Genomic DNA, 20,330 nt, shown 5'->3' on the forward strand with positions numbered 1-20,330 from the left:
AACCTCACAGCTGAGGGCCCTTCACTATCCCGCAGCCTCCGTTTCCTCCTCCCATATTCTTGTTATTCAGGACTGAATGTTGCTTCCAGCATCATTTTCCAATATCAATAGGGAATACTGCTAGGTTTGCCACATTGCTGTAGGGTAGGATGCATTTTTATATGTGTATCACATACAAATTGGATTTTTATAATGAAAACTTCGTAGAGACACAAAACCAGCTTCTTACACCTAGGAGATGATTTTCAGCTACTGATGTATGTGTACAATGATTCATTCTTAAGACAGGCACAGTATTGTTCAGTTTAACTGACAAAATCATAATTTTCTTACTTTTTTCCTTGCCATAAAACAATATAGCATTCAGCATAATTTGTACTTTTCTTTGTTTCCTTATCTCCCTTTTATTGCAATGTATGCAACAACCAAGAGAGCATTTTCAATACATCATTCCGAAATTGGTTTTGTTAAATCAAGGAAAACACAAAATTATTTAGTAGATTAAGCAATAAAATAATATGACTTTTTAATAAAAAGTGTTATAAAATTTCAAAGTGTGTAGATAATGCTTATTTGAAAGTATCACTATGTATTAAATACAGGATTATATAGAAAGAATAACACAAAGCATGTTTGAAATCCTACTGTTTGTTTAGTTACTGAGGATACCATTCACTGAATTTGGGATTCTCTTTACTGGCTACTAATTATTTGTTGTGCTCTAATGGCATTTCCACTGGCTGAAACAAGAAGGACTTCTACAGTGTGTTCGAAAGCACAATTAGAGAGAACCTGTTTCTTTAAGAAAGCAATATTTTTCAATTAGCACAATGAAATAATACTGATGAAATAATAACATGATGAAAATTTGACTTTTCTGGAAAAAAAATGTTAAAAAATTTAATATGAAGAAACATTTTCCTAGAATTCCTGTAGTTAAAAAGGTTTTAAGGGACTGCAGGAATCTCTCTACATTTCTTTTAAGTAAATACTTGGGAACCATATGAAAAGTGAAATAAACATTATTTAACTGTAACTTGGTAAGACATAGGACTAGGTACAAAATGTTACAGCCATCACTGGTTCCAGTGGGCTGTTTTATTGGGATTAACTTGAAGTGGTTGTACATACCAGACTATCCATCTTCGGGACATATTTAAGGGTTATCATATAATCATTTGGGAGATTTCCAACCTACAATAAACAGATAATAAAAATGTAATTACTTACTACACAAAGTAAGATTTCATTTCCATTACTGCATTCAACAAAATCTACCAGACATTCAACACAAATTTTCAGTAATTTACCAGGTACAGGCAAAAGAGGTTACATACATACTTATTTTCCCGTGGAACTGCTATTGACCCTTATTTGCTCACAAGTGAACCATCTTTCCACAGCTCTGTAATATGCCCAGATTTGATCTGATCATGTTCAATGCTACTGCTTCCCAGCAGAATTAAAGTCAACAATGGGTTGAGAAGAAGTGATCTGAGGTTATTCATTACTGCAGGAACTCCACTGCCCTTCCACCTTTTAATGCCTTGAAGTGTTTACATGACAATTTGTACTGTAGGCAGTAGAGGACACAGAAGTATCCAGCTCTTTTTCCTTCAAATAATGTTGAACATGCATCTGAGCCTAAATAGGTGTCTGCCTTGTGCTTAGTAATGTACCAGGTCAGAAAAACACTTGAGCACAACTTTAACTTTGAAGTTGTGCCTCTTACTAATGATGAGCAATATAATTATATCATAGAAATGTCCTGGGGCAAAGGAGAGCTTCCACACATGTAAGCTTGAGTGCACCTTTGCAGATGTGGGTGAGCATGAAGTGTGCTGCAGCAAAGATAAGGAGTAGAAGAAGGGTTTCCACTGAATTATACAATACAATCTGCCACAGATGGGATCCAACACTATTGTGAAACATGGTTGAACATCTGGGGAATGTGCTGGGTTGGGAGATGAAAAGTCCAACAGCCACTGGACTGCCACAAATCCACAGTCTTTTGAAGTATTTATTCAAAAGGTTTAACCATAATATAATGCTTAATGATACAGTAAACCTATTTTCTGTCAATGAAAAAGCCAACTGATATTTCTCATGCTGGTTTGAAATCCATGTAGTCAAAACCAATATGCACAGATGTAGCTCCTTTGGTGCAAAAGCAGTTCTCCTTCAGGTTAAAGATCATTCTGTTATGGCTGCTTTTGATTCTGCTGCTATAGCAACCAGCACAGGGATTTCTTTTCCCCCTGTGCAGTTTTTAGGTAGTATTTTGTTAGACAAAACATTTTATTTCTTAAATTAAAATTTTGTTTCAATTAAAAATTAAAACAGTTATTTCAAAATGTTATGGTTCTAGAAATGATCAAGGGCAATACACAATATACACAGCTAAACACAACTGAATCCTGAACACTTCTTTTTAATTTACGTGGACTAAGCCACTATCTTCCCACTCAATGACATATATCCTTCTCCTACAGCTTTAAAACAGTTACTATACAAATGATCCTTCTAAATTCCCTCACATAAATCAGTTTTTTTTAATCTTCATTTCTTCTTTTCTCCTTCTTTTATTTTTATACCTACACACTCCCAAAGCAGAAGCATCACTAAAATTCTCAATATTAATTTCAATTTACCTGGCATTTTGGAGAGCTGATTCAAGATGCTATAAATACTGAAAAATATGTCAATATATTTGTTCTTTGTTTAGAGCATCAGATTTATTCTAAATCCTCTTTCAATTTTTTTGTCTTTTATTCCTTTCTTTAAATATCACTGCATCATGACATACTAATACTTATTCCATTTTTTTTCTAGCTTCCTTTGCGTGCCTAGAGAGGTAGGACTAGCAGCACTTCAAGCACCATAGATAGTGAAGATGCTACTCTATGTGTAAAGTTTCCCATGCTCACTCTAGAGGGATTTCACACTTAGCAATGCCAGCAAAACCACTGTTCTTTAAGAAAGGTCACTGGAAGATTAAATTTGTTCCACATCAATGAACACTACAAGAATTGATATGCATTATGTATACAATCTACTCTCCTGGCATCAGAGCCTCTCAAGCACTTTTCATGCACAGTTAAAAAAATTTAACTGCCCAAGAGCTCTTACACCTTCTCAATCAGAGCTGGAGCATACAGCTCAGCCTCAGATATTCTTCTCCTTGACAGACTGTGAATCAGATAAGATATTTTTGAATTTACTACTAAAAATGAAGATCACTGGGAGGAGGGTGTCAAAGACAAAATATATGCCCTGCCTCAAGATGAAACTTTAACAAGTTTTGTTGACTGAACTCCACATGTCAGATGCTGTGCTGGTAAACGATGGATCTCAGTCAAAGCGAGGGAGTTACATTTGTGTCTCACTTAGACTTCCCAACTCACGCAACTCAGAAAATAGGGTAAAGCCCCTGATGTAAGAGTGAAGGATACGTCTCTACTAGATCTGCACGCTGTACTCTCTTACTTTGCTGAAACGTGTCTTGAAATTCTGTTGAACACTAACCACCAAGATTTTAATCCTGATTTTCATCTGCTGAAATGATCCTGAAAGTAATGAATGGACTCTGCACACCCACTCTGTGCAGGGTGCCTGACTGCTGTGGCTTCCAACAAGGAGCAGATGACAAGGCAGCTCTGACCTTCCTAAGCAAAGGTATTTGGAAAAGAATTGTCCCTTGAAACCATCTGATTCCTGGAATGGCTTTTTTACTAGTTCCTCTACTCAACTCCTTAAGTACAGTGACAAATTTGGGGGGCCACAAAACACCTGCCTGCATGACTTACCTTGGTTTAAACAGAAGTAACAGTTTTGATGATTATAGAGAATGTCAAATGATAATCTTGGAAAGGAATGCATAGAACTAAAAGAACCCTGAGTTGCAATTAAAATGTCACAAAAATTTTCTCTGATTTAGTGGGTGTGTGTGATTGTAGAAGTCCTAACAGGCTCTGAGAAAAGGCGAAGAGCAGGGAAATCTAGACTTATGTCTACAAATCCATAGTACTATATTCCCAGTTGTAACAAAAACTCAAACTGGGGAATGTAAGATTACTTTTGACATAGAGAGGTCTGAATATTTAATACAGCACTGTTAACATTGCATAACCCAAATATGTTTTAAAAAATGCTCACGGTCACATAGATGGGAGATGAAAAAAGGATGTAGAAGTGATTTGGGTTCCATAAACTACTCTTTCATCGCAAGAGCAGACATGAGAGATGACTTATCTGCAGTCACATGCTTTGAAATGAGGGCTACCGCTCTTGAAAATTCCCTTTATTGTGCTTGTTATGAAAATTATAAGGAGACAAGCATAGATACAATTTTTTTATACACATATCAAAGATAAAGTATGTTAATAAAGTAAAAATTACCATTTTCCATTGTAAGTGTTTTCTTTTTTACTCTGAAGCATATGATGGGAAAAAAACATACTTTCCTTTTGGATACCATTTCTACCTTGAATTTCTCTCTATTTGTTTCCCTTTTCCTATTCTTTTCATAGAATCATAGAGTGGTTTGGGTTGGAAGGGACCTTACAGATCATCTGGTTCCAACCCCCCTGCCATGGACAGGGACACCTTCCACTACACCAGGTGGCACAGAGCCCCATCCAACTTGGCCCTGACACTTTTCCAAGGAAGGGCCATCCACCACTTCTCTGGGCAACCTGCTCCAGTGCCTCATCACCCTCACAGGATTCTTCCTTATATCTACTCTAAACTTCCCCTCTTTCAGTTTAAAGCCATTCCCCCTTGTCTTATCACTACATGCCTTTGTCAAAAGTCCCTCTCCAGCTCTTCATCTTTCTCACTGCTTCCCTGGCTTTTCTTTTCCTGCAGGAGCTTGTCTGTACATCATCTCTGCAATCTACTCTTATCTCATCTGCTAATGAAGCAGTTAATAAAATCTTCATCATTTGGCTTAAGACAACATGCTAACGATTTCCGTTCACACTTTTTACAGTCATAGTGGCAGATTATTTGCAGCATAACAACTCTGGATAATTTTTTATAACCCCTTCACTCAGGAGAGTTAGCTCCATTTAAAAATAAAAATCAAATGTGGCAGAGAGTGTAAAGTACACATTTCCAGCAAAGATGTAATGTGAAAGCAAAGTATTTGACAGCATGTCTCAAACAAGGAACTGGTCAGTAAATCCTGACTATTGTTTGGGCTTCCAAAACTGAAAAGAAGAAAATTGCTTTAGAGAAGTAATTAAGAAGAGGTATCTTAGATTTTGTTAATGGACAAAACAAAAATATGTAGGTATATTCTGGACATACTGCACAGCTCAGGGAAAATTCTATTTATAATTAGGTTTTGATGTTCATATTAAACAAACATATATACAACTGATTCCTAATTCTTATGCAAAATCAAATGCACAATTACAGCAGCTTTCTGCTGACTTACTGTGCTGAAAAGAACAATGGGGACAGACTTTATTGACAGGTGCTGCAATTACAGTTTCATAATACGGAACATTTGTTCATCAAGTAATGTGCTTTCCTCCAGACATCTTCATTACAAATGAAGCAGGAGTTCATGTGATGAGTAGGGCAGAATGAATGCTCTCTAAATACTTTCATTCTCTATAGGTATGAGATTATACTCTTTTAAAGTTCTCACCATGAAAAAACAAAAATGATTGCTCAATTGTTCTTTGCTTCTTAATATAATTTCATTTAGGACATATTCTTCATATGACAAAGTTATATTACCTAGATATGAATAAATTTAATCTTACAGAAAATAAAAGTAATTTTTTTATTAACAGATACCAATCTGGTTTGGTCTTACATTGATTAATGCTCAGAAACCTTGTGGTTATTGAATTTCTTTCTTTCCAATTCCATCTTCTGATGTGAGTCTAGCATGATGCTAGTGAAAATCCAGATTAAGACCATTGAAAACAAGTTACGCCACACATCTGTCCTCAATTTATTACTCAACACAAAGTTGATTAGGCAAATGACCCACATTTTCGGGCACTGCACAGAATGCCTTACTTATTCTCCAGAAGCTTAGGCTTAGTAGACATCCCATGTCTATATTCACAGAGGGTCTTGACTGAGGCATGTTCTCATATCCCTGTAGTACAATAAAGTTGAGCAGAACACAGCCACAGTCATGCTCAGGAGTTTTCTACAAGTAATGGAGGGGGTTTACAGTACTTGGAGCAAGCCCAGTACCAAATAAACAAAGACTAGGTTGTAGGGAATTGTGGCACTGTTTTGCAAGCCGTAGGTGCACTGCAGTAGAAGTGTGTGTGAGGGGAAAACCTACTGGGGAAAAAGCAAAATGAGGGATATGGATTCATGCTGCAAAGAATTTTAGCATGAGATAGGAAGAGGATGAGAATCTGCCTGGAGTTTGTCAAGGAGCATCTTTCCTGTGGCTACAAACAGTGTAACAGATACCATGGAAATAACGAGGAGAAGCTGAGGGCAAACTCAGCATGTGTTACAACAACACAGGCAGTGTTAATAGTACCTTTGAAGATAAACCCAAGAAGCTTGCCATTGATAGTGAAAAAAAAAAGGAGGAACAGCTTGAAGGAAATAAGTAGAAGATAAAGGGTCAGAGCAGCATGTGAACAGACAGAAGAGCAAAACTACACAAGCTGAAGCTAGAAAAAGATTTTTCATAGACCGAATTTTTGTCCACCAAGACTTTGGAAGAAAAATGTACTTGTATGTCCAGAGAACTAAAAAAAAAAAAAAAATTTCTACTGTTATGACAAGAAAAACAATGAAGCTTTTAAAAGTGAATTTGAAGGGTCTGTGAAGCATCGAGAGCAAAATCAGACACCTTTGTTGAAGACCTGAATGGCTGGGGAGAGATGGTGATGTAACTTTACAGTGAGGAGAAATGGCCCAGGAAAGGCTAACATTCTGGGGAGATGAAAGAGATTATAGTCTGCCTCCGAGGAAGATTCAGGCCAAACTGAATCTAGGCTGATGTCTAAGAATTTGTGATGAGACAGGAAGAAGAGAGGCCAATATCGTAAGGCAAGTGATGGGATTTGCGTACTACCACTGAACAGATAGCTTAGTGCCCACAGAGATGGGACTGTACTCACAACTGTGGACAAAAAGGGTTAAAGAACATGACAGTCTGGCTGAGAATAAAGCATTTAGGAACAACTATTATATCACTGTTGCCAAGTGTGACAGCTTGTGGATAACATCATAATAACTATGGGCAATAACTGTACACGCAACACTTCTGTGAAATCTTACAGGCTACAATTTGTTCTCAGTGTGAAAGGGGAGGATATTTGTTAAAGACCCTATGTTCTACAGGCACAGATTCTTTGGATCAGTTTAGAAATAAAACTTGTACTTAAAGGCCAACAGGATCTCCAGTCAGAGGGAAAGGCTCTGGATGTTTTCTATCTGGATTTCAGTAAAGCCTTTGATACTGTCTCCCACAGCATCCTCCTGGGGAAGCTGGCAGCTCATGCTTTGGACAGGTACACATTTCACTGGGTAAAAACTGGATGGCCGGGCCCAGAGACTGATGGTGAATGGTACCACATCCATGGGGTGAATTAGTGTTCCCTAGGGCTCACTATTGAGGTCAGCCAGTATCGGTTTATTATCTTTATTGATGATCTTGACAAGGCAATCAAGAACATCTTCAGTCACTAAGTTGGGTGGCAGAGTTGGTGCTGGAAGGCTCTGCCAGAGGAGCTGGACAGGCTGGAGCAATTGACTGGGACCAGTTGTCTGAGGATCAATAAAGCAAACTGCCAGGTCCTGCACTTCTCACAGGAACTCTACACTGTGCTACAGGCTAGGGGAACAGTAGCTGCCTGGGGGCAAAAGACCTGGAGGTGCTAGTTGACAGCTGGCTGAACATGATCCAACATGTGCCCAGGTGCCCAAGAAGGCCAATCGTATCCTGGCCTGTATCAGCAAGAGTATGGCCAGCAGGGCCAGGGAAGTGATTGTCCCCCTGCACTTGGCACTTGTGAGGCCACAGCTTGAGTCCTGTGTCCAGTTCTGGGCCCCTAACTACAAGAAGAACAACAGAGAAGCAAAGCTGGGGAGGGGTCTAGAGAGTGAGTCATATGAGGAGGGGCTGAGGGATTGTGTAGCCTGGAGAAAAGGAGACTCAGGAGACACTTTATCACTCTCTAGAACTACCTGGAATAAAGGTTGTAACATGATGGGAGACAGCCTCTCCTCCCAGGACAAGAAAAAATGGCTGCCCAGGGAGGTGGTGGACTTACCATTCCTGAAGGTGTTCAAGAAATCTCTGGATGCTGTACTTAGTGCTATGCTTTAGTTGGCATGGTGGTGTTTGGTCAAAGGCTGGGCTCTACCTTAGAGGCCTTAATGATTCTATGATTCTAATAAAGAACCCAACCACCCATGTGTGCAATGTCTAATTCTGAAGATACACATCATAAGAATATCATTCCTTAATTCAAGGAGTATATTGTGTTTCAAAAAGCAGAAATGGTACAAAACTTTTACTATAATTTGCAAGAGTTTTAGGGTCTCCTGAACCATATTTTTAAGAAATTTCACACTGGAGTCCTTTTTTATATGTACTAAGGATATATTTAAAAGAACATAAAAAACTTGTACTTGCTACAAAGTAGTATGATCAGTCAGTATTCTCTGTAGGCTTCTCCCTTCTCATATTCACAGTGTCAGCTAACAAAGTTTTGCTTTAAAAGTACTTTAAAACTTATTATGTATTTTTTCATTTTGTTCTCAGTGTCAAGTTGTCACACTGTAGAATTTCAAAAGAGAATGACCAACATGCAATATAGTCACATTAATTGAAACCAAGGGTTCTTACACTAAATTGAAGTACTAAACTCATTTTCACCATATCCTTTTAATTCTCAAGTGACTTATTGAAATTCTTTCTGCAAATATTAACACAGACAAAACAGGGAGACAGACATTCCTCAAAACATTCTCAGAACAACTCAAGAATCTCAAAACAGAGAGAATCTATGTGTCTGGGGATTTGTACTTTCTGCATCTTTCTTATTTCTGCAACCCAAAGTATCTTTGAACTTGCTAGTTAACTTCACCCGAATTTTGCATTTGTAGGGAGATCTGAAAGACATGGACCTAAGTCAGGAGAATGACCATACAGCATCCTCATGGAGGAGTTTCTGAAGAAGCTCAGCCCAACCCCACTCTGCTCAGGCTTGGCAGTAGCAGAACAGTATAACCTGGACAGTGTGATTTTTCAAGCTGCTTGCACTTTTTTTGTAATCTGTATTTATACAGTCTTGAAATTTAAATTGTACTAAAGGGAAAGTTAAAGCATTTATTCTCAGGACACATTATTGATGAAAAGTTATTGCTATCCCTGAACTACACAATTTCACCAGCCCTCACAGGAATTCTGTTGTTCTTTCATGCTTTCAACAGGTTTACACCAAAGCTTAATACTCTTCCAAGAGATGAAATATTATCTGGAATAAATATGCCAATACTTCAAAATTCTGCCTAAAGGGACTAATTTGAAGCACTAAACATTTAATAAGACTACAGAGCACGCCTAGAGAGGTGCACTATGTGCCAATGTATATAAAAAGGACCAAAGAAAACAAGTTAAGAACACTGCACAGGCAGCAAATACTAGGGGCTCCAATTTAAGTGTTTGATAATAATAACAGTGATGTTGCAACTGTTTTTCCATAACTAAGCCACAATTTTTAGTTAGATTCAATATGTAGATGAAAATACGCTTGTTAAGTGTTCAGTATATATTGTTTCTTAAAAACTTCGGTGTTATATCCTGCACTACTGCAAAATAGCATAATTATTAACTCCAGTGGAGTTAAACAGCAATTGAATTCACAAGCAGATACAGTTTTTCAGGTTAATGCAGTGGTCAATTAAGTAACAGTTAAAATTTCCTTAAATGAATTTAGTTTTTATATGAAGCCGTGAGTCCTTCAGACTTAAACTTCTGGGTACAGCAAGTAGAGAAACACATAATGAGTGTAACCCACTCACACCTAAAGAATGTGAAACCTGTTCAGTTGTTATTGCCTTGATTGCTACAACAATGTCTAATATCATACTATTTTTATATATGGCACTTTCATATTCCCTAGGTAAAGACTTCTGCTTCAATTCAGCTGTGTTTGCCACCAGTCTGCTCCAAGCAAGTCAGTAACACGAAGACAATACTCTTTCATCTGCATGGGGAACAATCTGCTCCGAAATAATGTTTGAGGAAATAAAGATTTTTGGCAATTTTTACTGAAGTTTGGAGTGAGAAAACTGCATATGTACATACACTCTATCTTGGTCAAAGTAATCTCTTCAATTAATGCTGAAACTACTCTCACTGCAAAAAAAGGTTTTGTTCAAGTGACAGATACTGATGGATTTTTTTTTTTAATATTCCCCTGGTTCTAATGCAGATTTACTAACTTCACGTAGAAATGTAAGTGCCTTTAGACACTGACTGTTGTTTAACATATAGAATAATGTAAAATAAAAGGTACTTACCAATTTTGCAATGTCATTCACATCATCTGTGACTGGATTCCCGCAGGAACTCTGGGCTTTGACAAGAGGATTAAGTAGGAGTAGTTGAAGACAAAAGCAAGTGATAATCCAAGTCTGTTCAGTAAAAAAGAAAACAGAAACAAGAAACAAGAAACCTCAACTAAGCAATCGCCAAACATGAAGTAACAAGAGATTGTAGTAATGTTTCTCATATGTGAAGTCTAGAGGCAACAATACTCTTTATCCTTCATGAGGGTATACTTGTACCATTATAGTATCATCTTCATGGCAGGAATCCACGAAAATGCACTTAACTGATCTTTTCTGGAAGCAAGTATTAATGGGAAACCTAGTATTGAGCCATCAGGTTACTTGCACAGGATCATGCTTACCTGGGTTTTCGCAAAGTTTACGGATAACAAGAAAAAGAGAGAAACTTTGCAATATTCTCTATCATCAGAATAAAGCTGACTACATATTTGTCATTCATCTGATAGATCTGCATCCCTAATGTGATAAATGATAAGGAACAAAATTATACCAGACTACATCAAGACAAAAGGAGAAAGTTCATAATTACAGCCATTTCATCTGAGTACTTAAACTGCAAGCAAACCCACAACTGGACTCTGCCCAAATACTGACATCTCAAGCAGCAATGCAGTACATTTTCTCCAAGTGACGCGCTCTGGCCTCTCAGAAGTGCCAGCTTGGCTTTGGCACTACATTCCCCTCCTAAATCCTATTGGAAACAGCAATGCAATGTACTTACACAGGCTTGTGAGACTCACACAGAAAAGCAGCAGATAACTAGCTGCGATGCACCTGGGTGTCTCCTTGGCTACACTGCCTGAACTTCCTTGCCTTCTGTTGTTCCTTGTGCTTCACTGGTTTCCCACAGAGCCCTATGCCAACTTTAAGCTGCAGATCTTTATTTCCAGAATGTTAAAGCATTTAAGTTATGGATAATCAAAAGTTGCCTCGGGTTGTGAAGCTTCTTGTGCCAACTGACTGGAGCTGTCAGCAAAAGCCGATGATGGTGTACATCTACAGCAAGTATGGAATTTGCCTGTGCAGGCTCCTCAGCCTCCATAAGGGCAGGACTGAGATCAGAATTTGCTTTTGCACAAACCAAGATACAGTTCAGCTCCGTCTGTTCTGTGTGACAGGTAGAGAACTCCTGCCTCCACCCTTGCATTCATATGCTCTCCAACATTTCAATTTAAGACCAAAGCAAATGAAACAACAGAGACAAAATTCTCTACGAGAACAAGAGAAAAATCACAGATTAAAAAGATGAGGTATCATTATAGTAATCTAGAGGGCCTGAGAAAGAATGATAATCAAGATTGCTCAGGAGCTACATAAACTTGACAGAACAGTGGCAGGCACTTTACCTAAAAGAGTTGTTAAATGACAAGAGTAATCTCTTTCTTGTATCTTGTAGCTCTTAAATCTTTTATCTATCCTACATGTAAAACTAGTTATTTGTTTTCTTAGAATATAGCTTCCTGACTCATTTACGTAAAATCAGTGTGGGCTGTTGGTGGAAAAGACAATCCAGCCTCCTCTCTCTACCTCTTGCACTGGCGCTGATGGTTTAGCCAGTTGCACCAGGCAGACAACTTCCATTTTTGTTTTCATGTAGTATTTGTCAGCTTTCTGATCCAAGTAACTGAGACAGATGAAATGCTCTGTCAAAGATGGGACAGGCCAGGACTGCTGATTTCAGTGGAGCCTACGCTTGCCTTTCCCTTAATTGTACCCTCAGATGCCACAGGACACACAGAAAGAAACCAAAAAAATTCTGAGCAAAGTGCATTTTCAATATGCATTTTCGATATTGAGAATGTCCCTTGCTTCAACAAAACTAGCATTTAGAAATACATTAATTTAGTATTTCTACAAGTAATTACTGAGCGTAATTACCAGTGTGAAGGATTGATAATAATTAATAGCTCATCTTACAAAATCTCTGTATTTTATGCTGTACAAAGCTTTGTAGTTATGTACAACGAACAATTTGAGCTCTGGGGAGATGCAAAGAAGATGCTGCTAGCCTCAGAAAGGACCTTTGAAAGCTCCTTTCAGTGTATAAGAGCTCAAAGCTGTTTAAGAACTTGTTTTAGGTGATCAAGAGAAACATCTCCCTTTCCTACATAAGCTCCAGAATCACAAAGGAAACCAAAGGTGACCAAGTTAACAGGCTACCTCCTCATTCACAATTTTTGGAAATAAATTGTTATAAAAAAGGCAAGGAATTAATGACAACTAGCTCCAAAATGAAATAACTATTCTGCTTTCAAGAATAAAAACTGAGTAATTGAACCTCTGGAGTAAAACAGTGCATTAGCAGTTACACTGGCAGGGACTTTTCCCTGACATGTTTGTTGGAGATGGAGTTCACACCAGGAACTGGTGATTTCTTTATTGGATTCCTCAGTATTGATTAGCTGGTAAAGATGGGTTTTTTTTCACTGAACTGTGTCATAGTCATAGGATGATGTTCAATATAACAGTCTAATAATCAAAAAAGTAACAAAATTCTTTAACTGGAAATAGTTTTTCAGCAGATCAACTAAGTAATATTAATAAACACAGTAGCATGCTCCAAATAAAACCAGAACTTTGATGCACCTTGTCAATTTTCATTCTTCTGAATATAAAGACAGCCCATACATGAAGCTTAAAATCACTGTACATTTTATAATTACGTAAACCAATAAGAACACTTTTTCTATGTAAATAATGGGATTTAAAAGCATAGTAATTTTATAACTGCTATTAAAATCAATGATTTGTAAATTCTGAGATTATTTGAGATTTTTCTTGCTTATTTGCTCCCTGTGTCATCCAACAGGAACTGCAAATCTTCAAAATACTGCTAGTTTCAACATGTCTGTTATCCAAAATCTTTTAATTATTTGCACTTACAAAATATTTATATTACACATGCCTTCAGGCACATTGTATGTAAGGACTGTACAGATCAAAGAGCTGAGCTATTTTTGTGTTATTTACTAATGAGCAAACCTGCTGTTTGAGCAAAACTTGAATAGACTGAATTAAATCAAGGACAGAACAAAAGGGAACCTTAAACAATAGCTTTATAGAGATGCCCATTTTATACATTACTAAGCATAAATAAAAGTTACCTACACAGCACTCATAACAGATTTCCATATTTAATTACCCCTAAGTTAACATGGGATTTTTCAAAGCTGGTCTCAGAATTTAGTCACACATCATCTTAATAGATGATTAAATTGAAGATATATGGCACACAGGAAGCAGACCTGTAAACTAAAGCACCTCTTCCTATTTTTGGCTCAAAAAATATTCAGTTGTCTTTAGATTCTGAAATTTCTTAAATACTGAGTATTTATGTTTGTGCAAGGGGAAAAAAATAATGATTAGACTCAAAAGGATAATTTTTTAATTTCATGTATACATGTTTGATTATTATGCACTATTGCTTGCAAGCCATAATCTAGAATTTCAGTAAAGACCATTTTAGAAGCTTAGCTAGCTGTCCAGTGTGTTGAAGACCACCCTTTCAGTTGTAAATCAACATCCTTTTAATTTATGTTCTTCATTTACAATCTGAAGTGTTGACAAAGGCTGCTGAGTGAGTGGTTTAGCATCTCTTTCACAGTATGCTATGAAAGATAATCATGTCAATGTTCAGTTAATTCCTTAAGTGGAAAGCAGCAAGGGGAATCCCACATTGCTAAATAAACCAAACTTTGGAAAGTCTGGACATTTCCAAATACCTAGTTTGTCCTGGTAACACTTTTAATCACAAGTAGGGAGAAGTCATTAATAAAAAGGCAAATAATAAACCCACAAAAAAAACATTAAGCACAGGGAGAGGTAGTTACTACCCAGACAAATGGGTTCTCCATTCTAAAATTTCTTGCATTCAAATCATATCAGCCATGGAATTTTTCAGCCCAGTTTCCTGAGCAAATCATCCAATTAACCAGAACCAAGCCACAGCTGAAGTAAGTTAGCTAACGATGTGGAACAATATTCACCCTGGGCCAGGCTTCCCAAATTTATTTTTCACTTCTGTTAATGTTGGAGTAGGAACATCTCTCAATATCGGCCCCTCAGACAGTGCTTACATGCTGCTTTGCTGAGACACAGCTTGTGAACTTCTGCCACAGACAACACTGGTTGGTCAGTCATGGATAGCTAACTTACTGTTCATACTTATGCCTCAAAAAGCCTTTTGTAAGAAGTTTCAGAGAAAATGAATATAGCAAGGAAAGATATTTCTTGTCTTATTTTTTTTAAGCCACAAAATATGAAGATGTATAAAAACACAGTAATTCTTTCCTATGTCTATTTCGTTATTTAGCTATGACAGAGATTAAATAATTAAACTCATGGAAGAACTGTTTTTAACCAATTAAGAAACTAACTGACAGCATAGAAAAAATTTTAAATGAAGAGCATTTATACAGAATGTAATCCAATTACCATTTTCATGGTATTCAGTGATACCTTCACACCAGCAAATGGCAGTGCTAACTTTAATACCCCACACGGCTGTGCCTAAATACTGCTTAAGTGCTAAATATTGCTCAAGCCTCTCAAAAAGTGAGTTAAGTGTGGAAAAAGAAGTAACCCACCCATGACCACCTAGTTCTGGAAACAAGTAATTTGGCAAGTACATTTGGAACTGGCAATGTCCCCCGCGCACTCTCAAGCACCCAGGAAATGACTTCAAAGTAGTAGAAGGAAGCACTGTGTTAGCTCTGAACAAAGCACAGTTAAGTATTAAGTCTAGTGTGTACACCCACTGTCCATCAAAACTGGCACTAGTCTCACCAAATACAATAGCCTACCAACTAGGGTGCTCTCTAAGCGACAGACCTGGATTACATTTCCTGCAATTCCAACTCACATGAGTTGGGCTACGCTCCTCTGATATATCTACCTTGTGACTACCATGGAACCATAGAATCATTTAGGTTGGAAAAGACCTCTAAGATCATCAAGTCCAACCATAAACCCAGCACTGCCAAGTCTACCAGTACACCATGTCCCTAAGTGCCACATCTACACATCTACCACTGGAGGTGCTTTCCTATCTGCGATGGTTTCCTGGCTAAAAGGGGCAAATGAGGGGTACAGCTGGTATTCCTGACCCTTATTTTTCACAACATTTATGCATTTTGCATTGTCAAACCAATATGTAGAAATATAGACATGTTCACTGAGCAGGCATCAGAATGTCTATGTGTATCCTTGTCTCACACATGCTCTTCCATCTGGGCACCCTAACTTCTGGGAAGCTCCCCAGTCAACATGTGAGTCTTCCTGAACAACCTTTTGGCAGTCCAATGAAAAAAACACATAACTCCAGCTCAATGAGTCACTCTGCAGGGGTGAGACACCTAAAAATCTCTGGATCATGCCCTACATGCTTTGTTATGACTACAAAATCCAGATGTATACTTTTCTAGTGACTGATAACCACTCTTCATTTTTTTAACCTTGATGTGTAGTAAGAAGTATGATGATAAAAGTAAGAAACAGAGAGTAACAGAGTGATTTTTCTGGGTTTTGATTTAAACACAGACTATAGAAATACTACTCACTCTTTTCCAGAGTAAGTTTTAGAGTGCTTTGGACACAAATAATAGTTAGTCATTTACAAAACACAGAATATATTCTACCCAGTTCTGCATGTAATATCTAAAATACATAGTATGAGGGTACTTCAAGGGGTTAAGGGTAAGGAAATTAACAAGTTTGAGCTACAATTATAAGCAGGGAAAGGTGGCATTGCTACCTGCATTCAAATGAGTTCAACAGGCAACCTGCTTTCACAGCTGTTTGATCTTTTTGTGACCATTCTGTATTAGTCCTTCTGTGATCTTCCCAACCACAGAACCTCCTACACCCACACCTTTGCACTCACTTGCTTCCCATAGGCAACTCCCAGAATGCCAAATGATAACTGACAAGAACAGGAGTTTTCATCTAAATGTCCATTTGGTGGCAGAATGTTAAAGCGGCACTTGCCACATGCGCAAAAGCAAAGCCAATTGCAATTCAGATGCTTATAGGCCAGTTCCCTGCTAAGGTACACTGTTAATGAACTGGAAATAATTCTATTCAGGTCAAGGGATAAAAGGTAGTCCCCAACCTGTTCAGTGCTAATGCAGAACCACTTTTTTTTCCAATATTTTTCTTTTTCAGTTGGAAGGAGAAACCATTCTCTAGTTCTGCCAAGTTATACACATCTATTTTCTGAATTAGACAAATTTAAGATACATAGTCTTACAGTGCTGAGAAAATGATGAGTCACACCATTTTTTCCCACCATCCAGATCTTGGGAAAACGGAGAAGCTGCTAAGACTATATGCCAACTTCATTTCATATGACCTCAGGCCAATTGCTATTATCTTCTACCCCTTGCAGCTCTTCTCAACAGAAGCATCTGGCTGCTCCAGCCCATGTGCTACTGCTGTACTTGGTAAAGAGCACCCAAACTCCTGCTGAGTTTGGTTTGTGTGTTTCAGTTGAAACCAAGATAAATGTGATAAGCAAGAAGTGTAAATTGATACAGAGTTTGCCTTGCAAATCAGTGCAATCCAGGTATTTTGCAATTGCATTCAGTTAACTACAAAGAAAGTCTTTTTAATGTGCAAATAAAAATATTTCTTTTCAATCTCTATAAAGATACCATTGCAAAAATATTTGGCTATGACAAAAATATAAGCTCTGGCTCTTTAAAAATGTTAGCTGATCCATAATAAATTTTGTCCACTCTTTAATCTCACTTGACTATCAGGGATTCAGGCAGTTTCCATGCAGCCTAAATCTGTCCTGGATGACAGCCAGTTTGTTTAGTTCCCAAGTACTGGGAAGTGAAGTTACCAAGAGACAGGTAATTATACACCAATGTTGCCTCTGGAACTCGTGTTAAAAGCGTCTGAATAAATATTTACTAATCATAATCCATCAGGTGGCATTCTAGTTCTGTAAAAGAGACAGGAGATTTAAAGGACAAAAGTGTTTCAGTTGGAAGGATAAAAAATTTAAAAACTTATATATTTTGAAAGAAATCTTCCTATTAAATCAGAATCAGAGAGTATGAGGATCTCCAGAGGTCCTGCACTTAGCAGCCTTTTTAGGACATGTGTACTGGCAAGAAAGATTTTTCTTTTCCACTTCTTGTGGAAGCATACATAGCTTGTATATCCTTGTATTGCTTGTATTGCTTTCCATAGCAAACATCCAGGATTGATACTGAAATTTTTCATTTTTCTATCTACAGAGTGATAAAGGCCAATACTTTCTTGTTCTGTTAACGAAGACACTGAGATCCAAATCCGTGCACGATCAAAATAGAAATAAGCAGAACACCAGACTTCAGTTGACTCAACAAAACCTCCCACGAACTCCAAAGAGGAAGTTGTCTCTTTTTTTTTCCCTGCTGGGAACTTACTGAAAGAATTTTCTAGCATAGATCCAAAGGCATGTTTAAGTAATTTAAAGGGGAAGGCAACGTAAGATACAAGATTATCTTTGCAGGGAGGACAAGCTCCTCACACTGTATGAAGGTGGATGATCTGACTTCCTCAGGGAATGAAAAGACATTCTCTTAGATGAAATACTTAATTAAAGATTTTTTTTCTAAAGATCTCTTTCAGAGGTCCTGCTTGCTTGCCAAGTTCATGCAAAAAATAGTCCACTATATTGAATATTCTTTTGAATTATAATGAAAATATAGACAGAGCAATCTTCTTTAATCTTGGACTTTCAAGCCCCAGTAAAGGAAATGAAATAAGACTTGTTACAGAAATTCTTTACTGGATCTCTAATTCTTACCATCTGCTACAAATTATATGGTATTTGAGTTGGAGGAACTATTACTCTGACAAAATAAATTAAAATAAATAAAATCATCTAGAAAAGTGAAAACAGCAGCTATTTTGATACTTGGCATACAGTAAAACCCATGTACATGATGAAAATGACCTCCCTTGTATATCATTCTTAGTATGAAGCAAAACATGTTAGGTGGACTTTCAGTCTTTCGTGCACAGAAACTTTGCTAGAAAATAAATTGCATGATAAATCTGAAGACTTTTCAGCTCATGCTTGAGCCTGTGGAAAGCAAACATCAGGAAAAAAATATATTCTTATACAAAATGAAAAGGAATTTAGGTGCTTTTCTTCTTTGGTTTTTTTTTTTTCAATCCTTTTATACTTTTTGTATAAGCAGAGGAAGATTTTTGAAATATAAATCTCAGAATCACCAACCTGGTTTTAAACCAAAGACATGTTCTCAGAAAGACCCTGTTCTGTTTCTGAACTCTTGATTTTTTTTTTATAACATCCCTGATAGGCACTGTATCTTTATAGGAATATAAATCCAGAACTAATTTCTCTCACATGCTTGATATGAGACCTCATAATTAATTGCTGAACACAGACTGAAACTAGATGCCAGTGCAGTCGAGACTGTGTTTCATCTACCTCCCTTAACTTACATTTTTAGAATTACAAGCTTAGCTGTGATTAAAGAACACTGTTTGAAGCTCCTGGATATGCCAACACCAGTATAAGCTTTGACAGTGCCGATGGATGACAACTTTGCACATCAGTATTGTACTATATATTGTAAGACTATTCATTTCCTGACTTTTTATAGCTGCTGTCTACATTAGCGGTCTACAAGAACACTCAGGATAAGGTGAGGAAATAGAGGTTGCATTAATGATATGGTTTGCATCATGATAAAGATCATGGGATCCAGCACCAGCAGTTTTCCTCAATCCCTCTCTCATTGTGAAGGTCTCATGACCAACATTAGGCAAATTTGGTCCTCTGCAGTCCATCCAGAAAGGCTTTGGCATCATCTGCCACTAAAGGCAAATGATATCAGTAACCTGAATTCCAACATACAGGGATAGGTCTAACCAGTCCTCCTTGACAGGCATTCAGAAGCTTAGTATTCCTGGAGCATAAATCTCTTCAGTAACTTTATCTGTCCCACGCCACAGCAGGTATCAGTTTTCAAAGTCACTGTGGGCTTCAGGTACCTGGGACAGGTAGGCTGAGGATAACATTTTGTTATACACCACTCCTTTGATAAGATAGCTTATATTTTAATAGGACTGGGTAAAACCAAACAGAAAGTGTGGAGTAAAGTGGGAGTGGAGGGAAAAATCACAAAACCATTTAGGTTGGAAAAGACCTCCAAGATCAAGTCCAACTGTAAACTGAGCATTGCCACTACTAAAACATGTCTCTAAGCATCACATCTATACATCTTTAAAATACCTCCAGAGCTGATGACTCAACCACTTCCCTGGGCAGCCTGTGCCAGTGCTTGGCCACCATTTTGGTGAAGAAATTTTTCCTAATGTCCAATCTAAACTTTCCATGGCACAACTTGAGGCCATTTCCTCTTATTCTATTGTTTGTTACTTGGGAGAAGAGATCAATTCTCGCCTGGCTACAAACTCCTTTCAGGTGACTGTAGAGAGTGATAAGGTCTCTCCTGAGCTTCTTTTTCTCCAGGCTAAAGAGCTCCCCAGCTCCCTTAGCTGTTTCTGTTAAGACTTGTGCTCCAGACCCTTCACCAGCTCTGTTGCCCTTCTCTGGACATGCTCCAGCACCTCAGCGTCTTTCTTGTAGTGAGGTGTTCAGAACTGAACAGAGGATCTGAGGTGAATCTTGGGAAATTATTCCAGATCTTCACTGTTCTGATGGTTAAAACCTTGGGCTGTCCACTGTAAGTGTACTGACAGTGGTTTATATCAATGCATTCTCATGGCAATGC

General features: G+C 37.7%; 1 protein-coding gene across 2 annotated transcripts in view; it reads right to left on the reverse strand.

The window, feature by feature from the left end:
- KITLG (KIT ligand) overlaps nucleotides 1-20,330 on the reverse strand; it is a 54,144-nt gene that overhangs the window by 17,712 nt on the left and 16,102 nt on the right. For both annotated transcript variants that reach the window (XM_039570861.1, XM_039570860.1), the window contains exons 2-3: nucleotides 10,522-10,635; nucleotides 1,132-1,194 (exon numbers count right to left, since the gene is read on the reverse strand). In XM_039570861.1, coding sequence (XP_039426795.1) covers nucleotides 1,132-1,194; nucleotides 10,522-10,635 — 177 coding nt within the window. The remainder of the gene's footprint in view (nucleotides 1-1,131; nucleotides 1,195-10,521; nucleotides 10,636-20,330) is intronic.

Source organism: Corvus cornix, chromosome 1A, assembly GCF_000738735.6.
Source record: "Corvus cornix cornix isolate S_Up_H32 chromosome 1A, ASM73873v5, whole genome shotgun sequence".
NCBI classification, from domain to species: domain Eukaryota; kingdom Metazoa; phylum Chordata; class Aves; order Passeriformes; family Corvidae; genus Corvus; species Corvus cornix.